Source organism: Trifolium pratense, linkage group LG3 (assembly GCF_020283565.1).
Source record: "Trifolium pratense cultivar HEN17-A07 linkage group LG3, ARS_RC_1.1, whole genome shotgun sequence".
In the NCBI taxonomy this organism is placed as follows: domain Eukaryota; kingdom Viridiplantae; phylum Streptophyta; class Magnoliopsida; order Fabales; family Fabaceae; genus Trifolium; species Trifolium pratense.
In genome coordinates, this window is record NC_060061.1 from 51,118,329 (window position 1) to 51,139,329 (window position 21,001).

The 21,001-nt window shown below is 34.9% G+C and overlaps 2 protein-coding genes across 2 annotated transcripts; both read right to left on the reverse strand.

Annotated features, from left to right (window-relative positions):
• Positions 1-3,642: 3,642 nt before the first annotated feature.
• On the reverse strand, positions 3,643-8,168 carry LOC123916346 (putative disease resistance RPP13-like protein 1). The gene is made up of 2 exons (XM_045967784.1): positions 4,027-8,168; positions 3,643-3,923 (listed from the first exon to the last, which is right to left on the reverse strand). Exon 1 carries the CDS (start codon positions 7,921-7,923, stop codon positions 4,078-4,080), a length of 3,846 nt encoding a protein of 1,281 aa, XP_045823740.1. The 5' UTR covers positions 7,924-8,168; the 3' UTR covers positions 3,643-3,923; positions 4,027-4,077.
• A 7,311-nt stretch (positions 8,169-15,479) lies between these two features.
• On the reverse strand, positions 15,480-19,256 carry LOC123916276 (putative disease resistance RPP13-like protein 1). The gene has a single exon (XM_045967696.1). The coding sequence runs from the start codon at positions 19,254-19,256 to the stop codon at positions 15,480-15,482; it is 3,777 nt and encodes a 1,258-aa protein (XP_045823652.1).
• Between the last annotated feature and the right edge of the window lie 1,745 nt (positions 19,257-21,001).

The following is a 21,001-nucleotide window of genomic DNA, read 5'->3' on the forward strand; positions in this document are numbered from 1 at the left end:
AACCCAAAATAAATAGTAGCATATATAAAGGCAATTGCATAATAGTAGTATTACGTTATAAATATATAAGCAATCACACCAAGTCCTACTTCCATGATGATAGCAACATATCTACCTGGACAAAAACTAAAATAAAGTATTTGTTAGATCAACCAATGTAAATTAATATATCTACAAAACAAAAGATTTTATAGATATTCAAAACATATGAATTAAACCTACTGCTGCAAATATCTTGAATGCAAGTAATTAAGGGAGGAAACAAAAATAGTTAAAATGACAAACTATTACCTAATACCATGAGCAAGCACATTAAAAAGGAACAAAATGAAAAAAATAAATAAGAAGGATGAAGAGGTGAATGTGAATGGAAGATAAAAAAAAAACATAGGTAAAGAAAAAAATCAATTCTTTCCAAATGACTCAGGTGGTGGAAAGAATTGAAAAAGAAACAAAGAAATAGCAAAGTATTTATAATGTCTACCGAAAAGATAGGTACTTATATGAAATTAAATTTGTACAACTTTTCATTGCTTCAAAAAAAAACTTTTCATTGGAAACCATCACATTTCTTGGTAATTAAAATGGGCATATGAAAAGGATAATGGTGTATGAATAAAAATGAAATGAAAAGACATATGAATGCTTCGGATTAAATGTGGCATATGACAAATCATTAGAAGTAATGTGACATGTGGCTAAATAAAAAAATTAATTACAATTGTTAATTTTTTTATTATTTATTTTTTAAAGAAAATGATTTAAAAGCTATGATTGGTTAATACAATTTGGGTTAGGATTAGTGGTAGGAGAACTATTTAAGATTTATATATATAGATTTAACTATCTTCTATTAAAAGTTAACTAGTCCCACACCCGTGCGATGCACGTGTGCTATACGGTATTTTATATTATAATGTTGAAAAATCATTCGTATAAATTGAAACAATAAGTATTATGAAAATTATAATAATAATATCAACAACAACAAAATAATAATAATAATAATAATAATAATAATAATAATAATAATAATAATAATAATAATAATAATAATAATAATAATAATAATAATAAAAGTGATGTAAATATAAGATAGATATCAAAGATGTGTTTATACATTTCGAAAAGATTACAATGGTCCATATTGCATCTACCAAATTAAGTTGGTAATCCATAAATTGTCATGTCACTATGAAAATGGTTTGTGGTCATACTCATACATTGTGGTTAGATTAGTGGTTGCACAACTATCTAGAAATTTTTATATATATATATATATATATATATATATATATATATATATATATATATATATATATATATATATATATATATATATATATATATATATATATATATATATATATATATATATATATATATATATATATATATATATATATATATATACATTTAAAAAACTTATATATACATCACATTTGAAGTTACTTTGGTATCTTCTTCATTAACATTGATTAGCAATATCTTTAATTCATTCTTCAAAATAACTATGGAAATGACAACATATAATTGACCATGGAAAACAATCGATGTTGAAACATAAGTTTTTATTTATATTAAAAATCTCATCGAAGGATTCTGAGTTGGATAAACTACTTCATTATCTCTTACCAAAAAACTACTGTATTATCGAATTTGACATTTATATTAATTTGAAACTTATTGAGCAAAGATAAATCAACTTAACTCATACTCAAATATCGAATATGATAAAAATCATACGGGGCATAACAACCATTAGTAAATTTTATTTTATCTATTTTTTTTACTAACATTAGAAAGTAGTCCTGATAATCGACCAACTCCTTATATTTACAAAAAATTAGACAAAATATTATTAGCAAAAACATTAACTTTTTTGGAAAAAAAAATACACAAAATAATAAAATGAACAAAAAAATTTAAAATGAATAATAACCCAAAACAATAATAATAATAATAATAATAATAATAATAATAATAATAATAATAATAATTACAATTAGTACCCCACATTAAATGGATGTAAGTGGATGATGTGGCTAAATGAAATGTTTTCATTGGTTTATGGATTAGGGTTTAGATAGATAATTCCACAACTATCTAGGATTTATATATATAGATTTCATCTCTTGTGAAGAGATCTATTTTTTCTTCCATTAGCTTCAGAAAAGTGGATAAATGACGTGAAAGATATTCGTTCTTTTCCATCACTTTGACATAGATGAAAATAAAATTGTGAATTTTCATCTTTTACGGCCCTTTCAAGGTGAGCGTTTTTTATATATCGCAATGGTATATTCCATTTTCGAGAATCGAAAAGAATAGTTACAAGAAAGGGTTCTTCGTCCTCCAAGGGCTTATTCTCGTCCTCCAAGAGATTATTCTCGTCCTCAATGTTGTCAAAAGTCTTATCTTTTTTCGGAAAAAGATAATTAGCAATATCTTCTTTGAAGGATCTCTTTTGTTCTTGTTTAGTTTCTTCTGTTTCCCAATCTATTTCATCAACACCGCTTTCGTGCATTTCATCCATTTCCTTTGCCTTCTTCTTCTCTTCAGTCGAATAAGAATACGGAAGTGGTATTCTGCCTAAACATTGCGCAAAAATAACAAATGAAAAAACAAGATTTCATAATACTTTATATATTAGGAAACTTTTGTATATTTGGAAAATTTTAAAAGAATCAATAAATTTAATGTTATATACTTTCTCAGTCGTCTGCTCATTGGCCGAGATCGTTTTAGATGTAAAGACAATTTCTATTTTAAACATCCAATTTCTAATTAACGGTTTAGATTAAAAACAGCGTGAAACTATGTGCAATAATGACAATTTCTATTTTAAACATCCAATTTCTAACGGTTGAGCTTATGCAAGTAGTATATTAGAGTGTTGGAGAGAAGAATATATTTCTTATGAATTTGATTGTTTTTCAAAGTGAGGCACAATGCCTTTAAATACAATCCTAAAGGATAAAAATGTAAAATGACATAAAATAAACTATTAATTGATACTCAATTCATGTCGCAGATGTATTAGCAACAGCAGTGAATAGTAAAGGCACCTCCAATTATCTGGAAGGAAGGATGGATTTGAGGTTTTGCACTGCAGGGAAGTTTAGCTGCCTCATCATTTTGTGGAGTCTACCAAATCAGCATAATTACGGCCACAATTGTGGATGAGGAGTGCAATTTGAAACCACGTTGGCAATAACATAACCCTCTACAGTATTTACAAATGGTTAGTTTATTTTCTCATTTACCCTCCATTGCCGTGGCTGAACTTATTTTCTCATTTATTTACATGGTTATCGCCTTATCGGCCAATTTATTTTAAAGTTTGATGATTGAAAAACATAGTAATGTGCATGCTTATGGTGATTTTTTGTTTCCCGGTCGGAGTTTTAAACAAGTAAGCTAGCTAGAACATAACAAACTGATCAATATTTGAAGGATGATATGCTTTATAAATCTGATGAAGCTAGAAAAGGTAACTGATTGCACAAATCTTTACATGGTAATATAAAACAAAACAAGCACTGCATTCATTAGAAGCAAACAAACCAGACATGAACATTCAGCTTACTAGCTTTCATTCATTACACCACTTACTTTTTTTTTTTATAAGCCATTACACCACTTACTAAATCTGATGGAAATAGCTTACTCTTGTATCAGATTGAAATAAATTACAAGTTAACTGAATTGAGAAGAACTTCTAAAATTTAAGATATATCATCGACTAAGAGTACAATAAATATTCACATACAAATGGAATAGTATCAGAAAATTAAGAATCATACACAGAACTGGGGAACTAGTAACTAGAATAGGTTGCAGTGTTGGAGAAGAGGATGCCGGAAACCATGATCAGTATCACTGAGAGTGGAAAGTTCATTAGCCTTCTTGTTCTACGGATTCTGAAATGGCAGAAAATGCTAGTTAATAAAGTATACAAAAATTAAATTATGCACAAAACCACACACATTACAATTAAAAAAATTAAATAAATCATATTCATACCTGAAACAGGATTGCAATTCATCATTCCCTTTGCTTCTGATCGGCCATGGCTCATATTGTGACTTGGTCATTTATTTCTATGACAGGTATGTGAGCTATGTTGGACCAATGTTCCTTTGTTTTATACCTTTCTTCTAACAAAGGGCATCCATCGATGTGCAGTAGTTCAAGAGAAGAAGGCAGGCTGTCTTCTGGCAATGTCTCTAGTTTTCGACAGAAATTAAAATAAAGTGATTTCAGTGAGGAGGGCAAAGATTTTTCTGGCAATGAAACAAGCTCTGAACACCCATCAAAGCAAAGGGATTCTAGAGAGGAGAGGTGTCGAAGTCCATTTCCTTCTATGGATTTTGTTTCAGAGAGATTCTCTATGTTTAGAGAAACCAGGGAAATTGGCAGCTTGCGCTCCTTCAGAAACATGTTAACAATATCATCACCTCCGATGCGCAGTTTTGAAAGAGTAGTGAGGCCTTGGAGACCCCACTCTGTTACAGGCTTTGTTATTCTCACAGAATTGACTACAATGAATCGTCGTAAATTGGGAGGTAAGACAGCTTGTTCCAAGAATGATAACTTCAATTTTGGAAAATTGAAGAGAGCCATACTTTCAAGAGCAGTGAGGGTGTCCATCCGTTGAGGTAGTGATTTAAGTGCCTCACATGAAGAGACATAAAGATATTGTAGCGTTGACAAGCTAAAGGGAGAAGTTTCTGAAATAAAAATAGATTCCAAACTCCTACATGCAGAAATTTCAAGCCATTGGAGTGTAGGGAAACAGTTCAATGGGAAGGAAGTAAGTTCATGACAACTTCTATGTAACTCAAGAGTCACAAGCGATGTGTAATTTCTCCATGTTTCAGGAGGTAGGAATGTTAAATTGTCACATTCGTGAACACAAAGTGATTTCAAAGAAGTGGGTAGACCTTTCTTTGGAAATGCAGTGAGAGACTGAAGACCATAGAGATACAAGTCTCGAAGACAGGTGTTGTTTATAATCAATTTCGGAATAGACAGTAGCATATTACAGCTCTCTATCATATTATCGTGCAGCAGACATGGAGAATCACTCTCAAGCAATAAGCGTTGGGTGCTTTCAGTTTTGCTTTCAAAATCCCAATCTCGCCCAATAAAAAGTCTTTTTATTGAGGAGAGCCAAGGCTGAATAGATGGTGTTACCAAGAGATTATCACAAGAATGTATTTCAATTGCTTCTATGGATGACAGATGACTAGGCAAATGTCCCATAAGTTTAGGACACTTGGATAACACCAGAGTTTTAAGAAGAGGAAAAGGAATTAAGTTGTCTTGAAAAGGAAGCCACTCCTTCCAATTTGGCATTTCCTCAATTACCAGCTTCTCAAGAGACGGAAATGGTTGGAATGAAGAATTGGAACCTCCTCCTACTATGCCATATAACTCCTGCCCAATTGTCTCCAAAATCATTATTCTTGTTATTTGCAGGTCCTTGAGAGAAGGTAGTTGCCCTAATGGTGGAAGTGTCATGCAATATGCACAATTATCAATGCAAAGGGAGACCATGTTAGAAAATGAAGAATTTCCAAGCCAACTTGGAAAACTTGTCCCACCATACAAGTCAATTTTCAGTTTCTTTAGGTTAACAGATGGTTGTAACATATCAAGCACTTCTTTCCCTTTAAGTGAGTCATCACTTTCAATGCCCCACTGTAGTGTTAATTCCTCAATATGTTCTTTGCTCTTCAAGTTGGTATCATATGCCTCCACAACATCATTGATATTTTGCAGGTTCTTGATGAACAATTTTCCTCGTAGGTTAGGAAACCTTCCAAGTTCTCTGACACTTAAACCAACATTTTGCTTGCCTACTACAAAAACAGTTAAAGTTTGAAGGTTTTCTAGTTCAACAATTTGCTTTGGCAACTCTGTTATGCTCGTCAAATCAATGTCAAGGTGACGTAAATTGATTAACTTTCCAACATGTTCTGGCAATTTAGTGAGATTTGAACATTGAGATAAATTCAAGGTTTGCAAATTGTAGAGATTGCATATTGTGTTAGGCAAGCTTGTGATTTTAGTACAAGAGAGATCTAGATATCGCAATTGTACCAAACTGCCAATTGAATCTGGTAGCATGGTGATGTTTTGATAATTGGATAGTGATAACACACGCAACATTCCAAGTGTGGGTATTAAATCAATAACCACCTTACTAGATAAACAATTTCCCCCCCATCCACCAATGGGTAGGAAGCTTCTTAAAGATTTGAATTTGAAGCAAGTCTTAAACTTTTTGAAAATGTCATATGTTTTTTGATTATATGATAAATGGCGAACATTTTCAGAGGTTTCACCATCATATTCGAGCCTGTAACAACTTTTTCCAGATACAGTTGTGGCTAAATCATTAACAAGGTCATGCATGACATACATCTGTCCGCTAAAATCACCAGGAAGTACGCTAAAATCACCAGGAAGTTGTTGAATTAATGATCTGGATAACAGTTCAGCAAAGTAATCATCACCTACTTGCTCCGCTGCTTCTTCGCCTTGAGAATGTTCGAGAAAGCCTTCTGCCATCCACAACAAAACCAACTGCTTCCTATCAAGTACATGGTCCCTTGGAAAAATTGAACAATAGGCAAAACACCTTTTTAAATGAGAGGGAAGGTATTGATAACTCAAACGCAAAGCCGGAAGAATATTATCATTCTCAATTTTCCATATATCACTTCTCAAAATTGTTTTCCAGTAAGTTGAATCTACCTTTGAACGCAAAATACCCCCAACTGTTTTTGCAGCTATTGGCAATCCACCACACTTTTTTGCAATCTTTCTCCCGATTGTTTCTAGGTGTGAGAATTTAGTAACACAAAAGTCTTCACCTCCAAATGCATGCTTGGAGAGTAAAGACCAACTGTCTTCATCAGATAGAGGTTCTAATTTATGAATTGGAAATGTGCGTGCGATATTTGCAACTTTTTCTTGGCGTGTTGTGATGATCACCCTACTTCCGCTTTTTTCATTAATCAATGGAGCAACAAGTTCATCCCAATCATTATAATTGTCATTCCATAAGTCATCCAACACAACTAAAAATCTTTTGTCCCTCAAATTTTGCTTTAATTCAACTCGAAGAAAATCAAGATTATTGCTTTCCCATGCTTTTGAAGTGACAGATTCAAGGAGAGTTTTGGTTACTCTCAAAATATCAAAATCATCTGATACACAAGCCCAGGCTTTTAGATCAAAGTGCTCTTGAACTTTTACATCATTGTAAACAAGTTGTGCAAGGGTCGTTTTACCGACTCCTCCCATGCCTAAAATTGCAACAGCACCTATTTTATTATTGCTAGTATTGTTTTCTGATAGCAACATGTTCATTATTGTCTCTTCATCGTCCTTCCTACCAACCATGATAGATTCATTAACCAATGAACTTGAAGGGTTTCTACCAGAAACTTTGCCAGTTTTGGTTTGCAAACCAAGGATATCTTTATGTTGTGCAAAAAGTTGCAGGCTGTCACACATGGCCTTCATTTGGGAATTGATCTCTCCATAGATGTTTTTAAAAGGAGATGAAAGGAAGTTCCAAACCTGATTAGTTTTGTTTGCAGATTGGTCATTCTCCACCTTGCATCGCAGAGAATCATAGCTAATTTGGTTCAGCAGATCCTCCGCATCATAGATTGCATCTTTCAAGTCATCAAGCCACTGTTTGACAGCACGATTGTTGATCTGCTTTTCATCTGCATCATCCAGCACAGCTTGAAGAACCGGCAGCGTTGTTTGTAACTGTTTCAAGAATGAGACATTCAGCTTCGTGTTGTTGATATAATCACGAAACTCAGTTGAAGTTAATTTGTCTATCATTGTTTGGACAGAAGCAGAGAGAAATGCACCTCCGACCAAAGTTGCAGCCATGTTTGCTGAAGGTTGATGATGGTATCTTTGAGATCTATTCAGAAATGGTGGAAACTAAATGAGAGGTAAAGTAGATTTAGAAAATATATCTTTGATGAGATAATGAAGCACATGTGAGATAGTTGAAATATGTGTGTTTTATTACAATAGCATGAAAACAAGTTGCAAGAATACTAATAACTTAAAACATTACTTTGATTAGAATAATATAGTAAATGAGCTGGACACATTGGAATATGTCCACTCTCAAAGTGCAAGCCCTCTTTTGTTGACTAAACTCCTTCAATGACTCATTAAGATCACATGCAAGGTAAGGGAGTAAACAAAATGCTGAACATTAAAAATTGGAGAAAAAAGATGTGTCTGTTGCAGTGTTTCATATTTTATTAGTCTGTTCTGGCTAATAAAATAAATCAATTCAAAAAATATTTATAATTAATCACCAAGATTTTCATAGTTGAGATGTCTTAGTTGTCATTTTTACCCTTTTTCTTTTATAAAAAAATAATTAATGTAGAAAATAATAAGAGAATACTGTTATGTGTTATTCCTCAGCTCAAGGCTGGTTTAAATAGGAAGAGTACAAACATAAAATGAAATAATAGATAAGCTTAGAATCTCCTAGAAATAACAAACTAGGAAACTAAATATTTTCCAACACCCCCCCCCCCCCTCAAGTTGGTGCATAGATATCTGTCATGCCCAACTTGCCGATCAAATGCTCAAAGGTGGGTCTTGCCAAACTTTTGGTTAAAATATCTGCAGTTTGCTGACTCGAAGTTACAAAAGGTAGACATATGATTCCGGCATCTAACTTCTCTTTTATGAAATGTCGATCGATCTCAATATGCTTGGTTCTGTCATGTTGAACTGGGTTATGAGCTATGCTAATAGCGGCTTTACTGTCAGAGTATAATTTCAATGGAAGCTCAATTTTCATCTTAAGCTCTTCTAGGACTCTGTGGATCCATAATCCTTCACATATACCTTGAGTCATAGCTCTAAACTCAGCTTCTGCACTACTTCTTGCTACAACTCCTTGTTTCTTGCTCCTCCATGTCACAAGATTACCCCAAACATAGGCACAATATCCAGAGGTTGATCTTCTATCAGTAATCGAACCTGCCCAATCAGCATCGGTAAAGATAGACACATTTTTTTCACTAGTCTTCTTAAAAAATAATCCCTTTCCAGGATTTGCTTTCAAATATCGCAGTATCCTATAGACTGCCTCAAGATGTTCCTCAAAAGGAGAATGCATAAACTGACTTACTACACTAACCGAGAAAGCAATGTCAGGTCTACTGTGTGACAAATAAATCAGTTTCCCAACCAATCTCTGTACCTTCCAGTATCAACAGGAACACTACCTTCTTCCCAAAGTTTTGCATTAGGATCCATGGGAGTATCTGCTGGTCGACATCCACTCATTCTTGTTTCTTTCAATAAATCTAGAATGTATTTTTGTTGGGAAACTACAATACCATCTTTTGATCGAGCAACCTCCATACCAAGAAAATATCTCATGGATCCCAGGTCCTTGATTTCAAAGTCTAATGCTAATTTCTCTTTTACTCTTGCCATTTCAACTATATCATCTCCAGTAAGGACGATATCATCAACATAAACAATTAGGACAGCAATTTTTCCATCTTGGGAGAACTTTGTGAACAAGGTGTGGTCAGCTTGTCCTTGAATGTACCCTTGTTTCTTCATGGAATAAGTGAATTTTTCAAACCAAGCTCTAGGAGACTGCTTTAATCCATACAGAGACTTATTTAGTTTGCATACATTTGATCCAAACTTGTCTTCAAAGCCAGGAGGAATGTCCATATATACTTCTTCTTCTAAATCACCATTGAGAAAAGCATTCTTAACATCCAACTGATGTAGGGGCCAATCTAAGTTAGCAGCAAGAGACAAGAGAATTCTGACAGTGTTCAATTTTGCAACAGGAGCAAAAGTCTCTGAGTAGTCTATACCATAGGTTTGAGTAAAACCCTTAGCCACCAATCGAGCCTTATACCTTTCGATTGACCCATCTGAATTATACTTCACAGTAAACACTCATTTGCATCCAACCGTCTTCTTGCCATCCGGTAGTGTCATAACACTCCATGTTTTGTTCTTTTCAAGAGCTTGCATCTCCTCAAGTACAGCTTCCCTCCACTTTGGAACTTCTAGAGCAACCTGTACATTTTTTGGAATCTCTACACTAGACAATTTTGAGGTGAAGGCAGAAAAAGAAGAAGACAAATTTGAATATGATATAAAATTGGACAATGGGTATTTAGTGCAAGATCTAACAGGTTTTCTAACAGCCACAGGATCATCGATATCAGGATACAAAATACGACTCTCAGAAACAGAGATAGACTTACCTTTTCTTTTTTTAGGAAGTTGATCATCCCCTGGTTCAGATTCATGACAGTGTTGAGATGTGGACTCATCACTTTCTTTGTGATTCTTTCTCACAAAAACCTTTCATTTCCAAGTATTGTTTCCTGCTTCAAACCCATTATCTTTATATGACTCATTATTTTGTGGCATTTCAATTAGATCACCATTATCATCGTTTTCAAGATTCTCATTGTTTTCTTCATGAGAAAATTTAGGCTCGGATTCACCAAGTTCACTACTCATAACAGGAGTAGGATTAGATAAAGAATCATGGCCATTTTTCGTTAGTGCAGAAGTATAAGTCTTAGAACTTTGTGATATCGGCAAAGATAAATTATTAAAAAAACTCATGTCCTCAGTTTGAAACGAATCTTCATTTAAATTCCCCCCTGAAGATGCGTGTCAAAAAAAGGTTTGTTTTCAAAGAATGTAACATCCATGGTGAAAAACATTTTCTGGTTTTTTGGATCAAAACATTTATATCCCTTCTGGGTTGGAGAATACCCAACAAAAACACATTTTATAGCACGCGGTTCGAGTTTGCTAATATTCTTATGTTCATGAACAAATGCAGTGCAACCAAAGATTTTTAAGGTCAAATCGTTTGAAACACGATCATTAGGAAAACATTCTTTGAAAATATGAATTGGAGTTTGAGAATTAAGAACTTTGGAGGGCACTCTGTTAATTAAGTATGCAGCAGTTAAAACTGCTTCACCCCACAAATAATTTGGTACTTTACTTGCGAAAAGTAAAGCTCTAGCCACCTCCAACAAGTGCCTATTTTTCCTTTCTGCAACTCCATTTTGTTGGGGAGTGTTAGGACATGAACTTTGATGCACAATTCCATTTTCACGAAAAAAATCACTCAACATTGTGTTAAAATATTCTTTGTCGTTATCACTTCTAAATACTTGAATATTTGTTTGAAATTGATTTTGCACCATTTTAACAAAATCTTTTACGGCCTGACAAACGTCAGATTTCCCCTTTAACAAGTACACCCAACAAACTCTTGAGTGATCATCTATAAATGTGATAAACCATTTTTTATGAGAAAGTGTACTCGTTCGGTTAGGGCCCCAAACATCACTGTGAATAACAGAAAAAGGTTTTGATGGTTTGTAGGGCTGTAATGGAAAATGAGAACGATGATGTTTTGCAAATTCACATGCTTCACATTTAAACAAAGACAAATCCTTATTACGAAATAACTCGGAAAATAAGTGTTTTAAATAAGGAAAACTAGGATGACCTAATCGTGAATGCCATAACATAACATCATCATTATTATTATTCAGAACTAAAAAGGATTCAAAGCATGAACTTATTGGTTTGGAAGGTAGTTGTGATTCAGGTTCAATGTCGAAGTAGTAGAGTCCTCCACTCTCCTTAGCACTACCAATCATCTTCCCCGAGTTCAAATCCTGAAAAACACAATGAGTACGGAAAAAATTAGTTTGACAATTTCTATTTTGGGCTAATTTACTGACAGACATGAGACTACAAGATAGATTTGGGACATGAAGAACATCTTTAAGGGTTAGACTTGGAGACAACACAATCGAACCTTTACCCGCAATGGCTGAAAAGGATCCATCTGCAATTTTTATTTTATGGTTACCTGCACATGGAATATAAGAAGAAAACAGAGTAGAATCATCTGTCATGTGATCACTTGCACCCGAATCTACTATCCAAGCACGACTGGGACTGACACTAAAAAGGGCAGAAGTACCTTTTGGGGCAACAGAGCCAGAAGGAGTGTTAGATTCAAGAATTTTGTACGGTCTGTCTAGTTGTTCCATCATGAATGAAAGCTGAATTGAAGAAGACTGTTGCTCTTGATCAGAATTACTGGCTTGGAATGTATGACCATCACCTCCACCTTTATTCTTCCGATTTGAAGGTCGCGGAAGACCATGTAATTTCCAACATTGAAAAATAGTATGTCCCAAACGATGACAATATTTGCATTCACGACGGTATTTGAAAGTGGATGATCGTCGTCGAGAATAAAAAAACGTCATAATTAATAATCTTAGCCAAGTAGTACCGGAAGCAGCAAAGAAAAAAGTAACACCGGTGAACAGTACACGTGAACAGTAATTCTGTGAACAGTACACGTGAACAGTGTGGTCGGTGAACAGTACCATCGAATGAACAGTGCCGCCCAAAATCAATTGTCGTGGTCGGATCGTAAACACGACGGCGGCTAGGGTTTTGCGGAAGCGAGACCCCCAAAATCGGGAGCTCTCGATACCATGTAGAAAATAATAAGAGAATATTGTTATGTATTATTCCTCAGCTCAAGGCTGGTTTAAACAGGAAGAGTACAAACATAAAAGGAAATAATAGATAAGCTTAGAATCTCCTAGAAATAACAAACTAGAAAAGTAAATATTTTCCAACAATTAATCACCAAGATTTGTATTCACATCTATTCTATATAATGACAATATTTGATTTTGCATTGCATTTGATACCTCACACAGCAAGTCTTCCATCTCCAATCACTTTTTAGTTCAGCGAATACCTAAAATATATAAAAATAAATAATAAAAAAATTTAAAAAAAAAATATTTTTATTAGAATTTGGGAGGCCTATACTCAACCACAAAAGCTAACTTGAAAGTTGAGGTTTGCACTACCCTTATAAGACTATTTATGCCATATTTCTAGCCAATGTCGAACTTCTAACACACACTCTCACGTCCAAGACTGAGCTGGCCCAAATATAGAAGGTCTCCACAACAAACAACAAATGGATCTATGACCCGGCTCTGATACCATATTAGAATTTGAGAGGTCTATTCTCAACCACAAAAGATAGTTTGAGAGTTGAGATTTGCACTACTCTTGTAAAGGCTATCTATGTCATATCTCTAGCTAATGTGGAACTTCTAACAATTTTAATTTTATATTTTGTACCCCACTTGGGTTGGTTTGGTGGTATTGGCTTAGGATGGGATCTAGGAGTATGCTCCTCCTTAAGGTTTCAGGTTTGATTCTCTCTCATGCCAATTTGAGTGGGCTAAGAAAAAAAAATTATCTTTTGTTATAAAAATAGCTTATGTGAGCTTATACTTAAGTTGTTATCATGATAAGTGTTTGTGTTACAACAAAATCCGAAGTTAAAAATATGTTCCTTAACTAATGTTCATCACATGTAAAATCACTCAATCCTCAAAAGAAAATCAGTGGCTATAACTAATTAGAGGTTTTGCACTGCAGGGAGCTTCAGCTGCTTCATCATTTTGAAGAATCTACCGATCAGCAATATTACAGCCACAATTATGGATGATGAGTGCAATTTGACACCATGATCGCAATAACATAACCCTCTGTAGCATTCACAAATGGTTGGTTTAGCAAACTCTACATATTGTTAATGGTATATGGCTTATTAAGATGCTTCCATGAATTGGATTGAAAAGCAGAAAATCAGAACTGGAACTGCCCCCTGCGCGAGGCGCAGTGTTATTTGGTTCAGGTGGAGCTGAAGCTCCTGCCTACTGCGCGAGGGGTGGGGAGGTCTGCGCTAGACGCAGCCTGCTGCTATATATATGTGTTGTTTGTGTTTTGCAGCCTCCTGAGAGAGAAAGTGGAGAGGTTTTTAGGGTTTTTCATCAACAACAAGGCTAGAGTGTTAGAGGGTTTCTCTTGGGTCATCTATAGGGTTGGGGAATCATTGTAACACCTTGAAAACACTTATTGATTGAATCTCTTGGTCACGAGAAGAGATTCGGGAAAAGGGTAGAATTAGGAAAACTCTAATTCTTGTAACTCTTGTGGTGAATCTTTGTGTAATCAAGTTTTCTATCGATAGTGGAACGGAGAGCTCTCTCTCCCCCAGAGTAGGTTGTTTTAACCGAATTGGGTAAACAAATTTATTTGTGTTCTTTATGCTTTTGTAGTTTTAGCTTTTGTTTGATTAATTGCTTATTCCCAAATTGTTTTGGTTGCTTTATTCATTTGCTCCACACACTAAGGATTATTGGTGTGGTTTCTTCATATTCACAACAATACTCCATTGATGTGGCTGAACTTATTTTCTCATTTACATGGTTAATCGCCTTATCAGCCAATTTATTTTAAAGTTTGATGATTGAAAAACATAGTAATGTTCATGCTAAAATGTACGGTGATTTTTGATTTCCCGATCGGAGTTTTAAACTAGTAAGCTAGAACATAACAAACTGACCAATATTTGAAGGATGATATGTTTTATAAAGCCATCTGTAAAGACTGCAGACATGTTTTAGAAAATGACATACTGTATTTACTTTATTCATGAAAATAAATACAAAGATCTAAGATTTCTTGATAAAAACTCAACTAATTGCATTTACCAATTTTCCTTTTTGTTGAAATTAGCAGAAAAATGAATGGACAATGTTTAGTTGAATTCATGAATATCCTAAAGAAGAAATGGTAAGATGCAAAATAGATAGTTAGTAGGAAATGAGTCACATTATATGCCCTTCCAAAGAACTGCAATAATGATACAAACATACAATCTATGATGATTACATAAGCATTCAGATTACTAGCCTTCATTCATTACACCACTTACTAAATCTGATGGAAATAGCTTACTCTTGTATCAGATTGAAATAAATTACAAGTTAACTGAATTGAGCATAAGTTCTGAAATTTAACATGTATCATCGACTAAGAGTAAAATAAATATTCACATGCAAATGGAATACTATCCGAAAATTAAGAATCATACACAGAATTAGATAACTACTACCTAGAATAGGTTGCAGTGTTGGAGAAGAGGATGACAGGAACCTTGATCAGCAGCATCACAGAGAGTGGAATGTTCATTAGCCTTCTTGAGTTGCACGGATTCTGGAAATGGAAGCAATCATATTTGAGTAATTAGACTAATAATTTTCATTAGTTTGAGAATAGTGAAAGGTAATTAGACCCATCAGATGATTTGAAAATCCCGACCCGAGTAATGATATTTGACTATTATTGAGTCATGTTTTGCTCAGTTTGTTAATCACTCACACTATAATTAAATTTAAAAAAAATAAAAAATTCTTCTTGGCCAGTGGCATTAAACAAAAATAAAACAAAAATCGCATTCTTACCTGAAATAGGATTATAATTCTTCATTCCCTTGGCTTCTCAATGGCCATGGCTCATAATGTAACTTGTTCATTTATTTCTATAACAGGTATGTGAGCAATGATGGACCAATGTTCCTTTCTGTTATACCTTTCTTCTAACAAAGGGCATCCATCAATGCGCAGTAGTTCAAGAGAAGAAGGCAGGCTGTCTTCAGGCAATGACTCTAGTCTCGGACACTCATAAAAATAAAGTGATTTCAGTGAGGAGGGCAAAAATTTTTCTGGCAATGACACAAGCTCTGAACACTCAGAAAAGCAAAGGCATTCTACAGAGGAGAGGTGTCGAAGTCCATTTCCTTCTAAGGATTTTGTTTCAGAGAGATTCATTATGTTTAGAGAAACCAGGGAAATCGGCAACTTCCGCTCTTTGAGAAACATGTTAACAATATCATCACCTCCAATACGCATTTTTGAAAGAGTAGCGAGGCCTTGGAGACCCCAATCTGTTACAGGCTTTGTTATTCTCACAGAATTAACTCCAATGATACGTAAATTGGGAGGTAAAACAGCTTGATGCAAGAATGATAACTTCAATTTTGGAAAATTGAAGAGAGTTATACTTTCAAGAGCAGTGAGGGTGTCCATCCGTTGAGGTAGTGATTTAAGTGCCTCACATGAAGAGACATAAAGATATTTTAGCGTTGACACGCTAGAGGGAGAAGTTTCTGAAATAAAAATAGATTCCAAACTCCTACATGCAGAAATTTCAAGACTTTGGAGCATAGGGAAACAGTTCAATGGAAAGGTGGTAAGTGCACCACAACTATTCTCTAACTCGAGTTTCACAAGCGATGTGTAATTTCTCCATGTTTCAGGAGGTAGGAATGTTAAATTGTCGCATTTGCAAATACGGAGTGATTGCAGAGAAGTGGGTAGACCTTTCTTTGGAAATGCAGTGAGAGACGGAATTCCATGGAGATCCAATTCTTGAAGACAAGTGTTATTTATAAACACTTTCGGAACAGAAAGTAGCATATGACAGCTCTCTATCGTTATACCTTGCAGAAGACATGGAGAATCGCTATCTCGCCCAATAACAAATTTTTTTATTGAGGAGAGCCAAGGCTGAATTGATGGTGTTACCAACAGATTATCACAAGCATGGATTTCAATTACTTCTAAGGATGGAAGATGACTAGGCAAATGTCCCATAAGTTTAGGACACGTGGATAACTTCAGAATTTTAAGAAGAGGAAAAGGAATTAAGTTGTCTTGAAAAGGAAGCCACTCCTTCCAATTTGACATTTCCTCGATTACCAGCTTCTCAAGGGATGGAAATGGTTGGAATGAAGAATTGGAACCTCCTCTTACTATGCCATAGAACTCCTGCCCAATTGTCTCCAAAATCGTAATTTTAGATATTTGCAGGTCTTTGAGAGAAGGTAGTTGCCCTAGTGGTGGAAGTGTCATGCAATATTCACAATTATTAATGCAAAGCGACACCATGTTAGAAAATGAAGAATTTCCCAGCCAACTTGGAAAACTTGTCCCACCATACAAGTCAATTTTCAGTTTCTTTAGGTTAACAGATGGTTGTAACATATCAAGCACTTCTTTCCCTTTAAGTGAGTCATCACTTTCAATGCCCCATTGTAGTGTTAATTCCTCAATATGTTCTTTGCTCTTCAAGTTGGTATCATATGCCTCCACAACATCATTGACATTTTGCAGGTTCTTGATGACCAATTTCCCTCGTAGGTTAGGAAACCTTCCAAGCTCTCGGACACTTAAGCCAATGTTTTGCTTGCCTACTACAAAAACAGTTAAAGTTTGAAGGTTTTCTAGTTCAGCAATTTGTTTTGGCATCTCTGTTATGCTCGTCAAATCGATGTCAAGGTGACGTAAATTAATTAACTTTCCAACATCTTCTGGCAATTTAGTGATATTTGAGCATTGGGATAAATTCAAGGTTTGCAAATAGTACAGGTTGCATATTGTGTTAGGCAAGCTTGTGATTTCAGTACAAGACAGGTCTAGATATCGCAATTGTACCAAACTGCCAATTGAGTCTGGCAGCATGGTGAGGTTATTATATTTTGATAGTGATAGCACACGCAACATTCCAAGTGTGGGTACCAAATCAATAACCACCTTACTAGATAAACAATTTCCCCCCCATATACCAATAGGTAGGAAGCTTCTTAAACATTTGAATTTGAAGAAAATCTTAAACTTTTTGAAAATGTCATATTGTTCTTGATTATATGATAAATGGCGAACATTTTCAGAGGTATCACCACCACCATATTCAAGCCTGTAACAACTTTTTCCAGATACAGTTGTGGCTAAATCATTAACAAGGTCATGCATGACATACTTCTGTCCTCTAAAATCACCATGAAGTTGTTGAATTAATGATCTGGATAACAGTTCAGCAAAGTACTCATCACCTACTTGTTCCATTGCTTCTTCGCCGTGACAATGTTCGAGAAAGCCTTCTGCCATCCACAACAAAACCAACTGCTTCCTATCAAGTGCATAGTCCTTCGGAAAAATTGAACAATAGGCAAAACACCTTTTTAAATGAGAGGGAAGGTATTGATAACTCAGAAGCAAAGCAGGAAGAATATTATCATTCTCAAATTTCCATATGTCACTTCTCAAAATTGTTTTCCAGTAAGTTGTATCTACCTTTGAACGCAAAATACCCCCAACTGTTTTCGCAGCTATTGGCAATCCACCACACTTTATTGCAATCCTTCTTCCGATTGTTTCTAGGTGTGGGCATTTAGTGCCACAAAATTCTTCACCTCCAAATGCATGCTTGGAGAGTAACGACCAACTGTCTTCATCAGATAGAGGTTCTAATTTATGAATTGGATATGTGCGTGCAATAATTGCAACTTTTTCTTGGCGCGTAGTGATGATCACCCTACTTCCACTTTTTTCATTAATCAATGGAGCTACAAGTTCATCCCAATCATTATAGTTGTCATTCCATAAGTCATCCAACACAATTAAAAATCTTTTGCCCCTCAAATTTTGCTTTAATTCAACTCGAAGAAAATCAAGATTATTGCTTTCCCATGCTTTTGAAGTGACAGATTCGAGGAGAGTTTTGGTTACTCTCAAAAAATCAAAATCATCTGATACACAAGCCCAAGCTTTGAGATCAAAGTGCTCTTGAACCTTTTCATGATTGTAAGTAATTTGTGCAAGTGTCGTTTTACCGACACCTCCCATGCCTAAAATTGCAACAACGCCTATTTTGTTATTGCTAGTGCCGTTGTCTGATAGCAACATGTTCATTATTGTCTTTTTATCATCATTCCTACCAACCACGACAGATTCATTAACCACAGAACTTGAAGGAGTTCTATGAGAAACTCTAGTACTTTTAGTTTGCAAACCGAGGATATCTTTATGCTGTGCAAAAAGGTGCAGGCTTTCGCACATGATTTTCATTTGGGAATTGATCTCTCCGTATATGTTTTTAAAAGGAGATGAAAGGAAGTTCCACACCTGATTAGTTTTGTTTCCAGCTTGGTCATTCTCCACCTTCCATCGCAGAGAATCATAGCTAATTCGGTTCAGCAGATCCTCCGCATCGTAGATTGCATCTTTCAAGTCATCAAGCCACTGTTTGACAGCACGATTGTTGATCTGCTTCTCCTCGGCATCATCCAGCACAGCTTGAAGAACCAGCAGAGTTGTTTGTAACTGCTTCAAGAGTGAGACATTCAGCTTCTTGTTATTGATGAAATCACGAAACTCTGTTGAAGTTAGTTTGTCAACCATGGTTTGGACAGCAGCAGAGAGGAATGCGCCTCCAACCAAAGTTGCAGCCATGTTTTCAAAGTGGAGTTGTTTTTTGGAATGTTGAATGAATAAGGTTAGGTAGCTTAATGATCTATCAAAGAATGTGGAAAATAAGTGAGGTAATGTAGCTTTATGCAGGAAAACTTCGTTGATACTATGTCACTTTCTAAATTTGAGAAATGAAGATATTGATTCCTGTAAACCATTGGAGTTAGGCCGGCCGGCAATGTGAAATATTATTATATTTCATACAACTATTCACTACCACAACCCAAGTCTAGTATTGCTGGTACTGTTTTCATGCGGCTGGTACATGGTTTCTTGCGAATTGTGCACGAATTTATTAGTGAATACTGCATGCATTTGCGAGCACCAATTCGAAAAAGTATCGGGAACCGGTACGGACGAATTGGTTTGCGGTTCTCAGCCTTCTCGATCTTTGTATTAAACCTTTTATATTACGTGCTGATGTTGCCTAATACAATAAATGTATTGAGAATGCGAAATTGTAAAGAATTTGATACCTTTCCACAAGTCTTTCATCTCTGGTCACATCTAGTGAGACAATTGCCACTATATATGTACCTGCTCAATCAATTTTCAGTTGGTAGAGGTATCGCATTACTTATGCAGGGGATTGGATTTGAATTCCGACACTTCACTTATTCAGTGGAATTCTAGCTACTACACTACTGAACAAAAAAAACCACCGCATTATAGAAACTGAATAAAATGGGGGCAGCATGGCAGCAGGAAAAACTTTCAAATGGTTTGAAATTGAATGAGTACCAGTATACCGTGATTAAAGCTAATATGAAGTTAATAAATCAAAACCTAATTCATTGGTTGAACATTCCCATTAAATTGTCTGCCTCTTCTTCATTTCTACTACCGTATTGGAATCTATTATCTATCTATGAGAAATAAAAATAAGTTTATATATAAATTTCATTTCCAACTCATGTGAAAAAGATTTAAATGAAGTTTTAAATTCCCCTATTGTTTTTTTATTTTACTAAAAATAAGCGATATTCATTCAATCAAATTGATTGAGTACATTGATTCAATACAAATTCAAAATTGTTGAAAACAAGAAGAATAAATCTGCTAACAAACACACAACATCCGTATTAATGGCATAAAACGGAAAATTACATAAGTCTACAAATATGACTACATTGAAGTGTCCGAAATATTGGTAATACCAAAGTCGACATTGATTGAATCTACACTGGATCGAAACTAATCCTTCAACCTGAGTGACAGTAAGTTGAGGGTGACTCCACGGTCACATTTTTGTAACTCGCTACCTAGAGTGCGAATACAGTTCGCATCCTAAATAGCAAGAAGATTATTTTGATAATTAAGCGTGTGAGATACGATGAGGGCGCGAAAAAAGAAAAAAAAACTCAAAAAATAATTTCCAGCCTAAAGAAAAAAAGACCTAACTCCAATTCAGAGATAAAACTATTTTGGTTTGTTCCCCAATCTTCTCATGCCCCGTAAAATTCGAATGTATATTTTACATGTTTCGATTCTAGAATCAGAACTCCCCATATACATATCTGAAATTTTAAGATTTTACACGTTTAAATTCTAAGATCCGAAACCTATTTTGAATTATAGAACTCGAAATGTGTTTTAACTAGGATTTTCTTAAATTGTTTACGATATTTCAGATATAGATATTCATATCATGATTCTCTCGTTCATTCTCCCATTCATACGAAGCCAAATGTTACACTTATAGATCCTCCCACTGATTGGATTGTGTA

Excerpts from the sequence above, each read along its gene's own strand:
- LOC123916346 (XM_045967784.1), bottom strand. The coding sequence starts at position 7,923 with ATGGCTGCAACTTTGGTCGGAGGTGCATTTCTCTCTGCTTCTGTCCAA.
- LOC123916276 (XM_045967696.1), bottom strand. The coding sequence starts at position 19,256 with ATGGCTGCAACTTTGGTTGGAGGCGCATTCCTCTCTGCTGCTGTCCAA.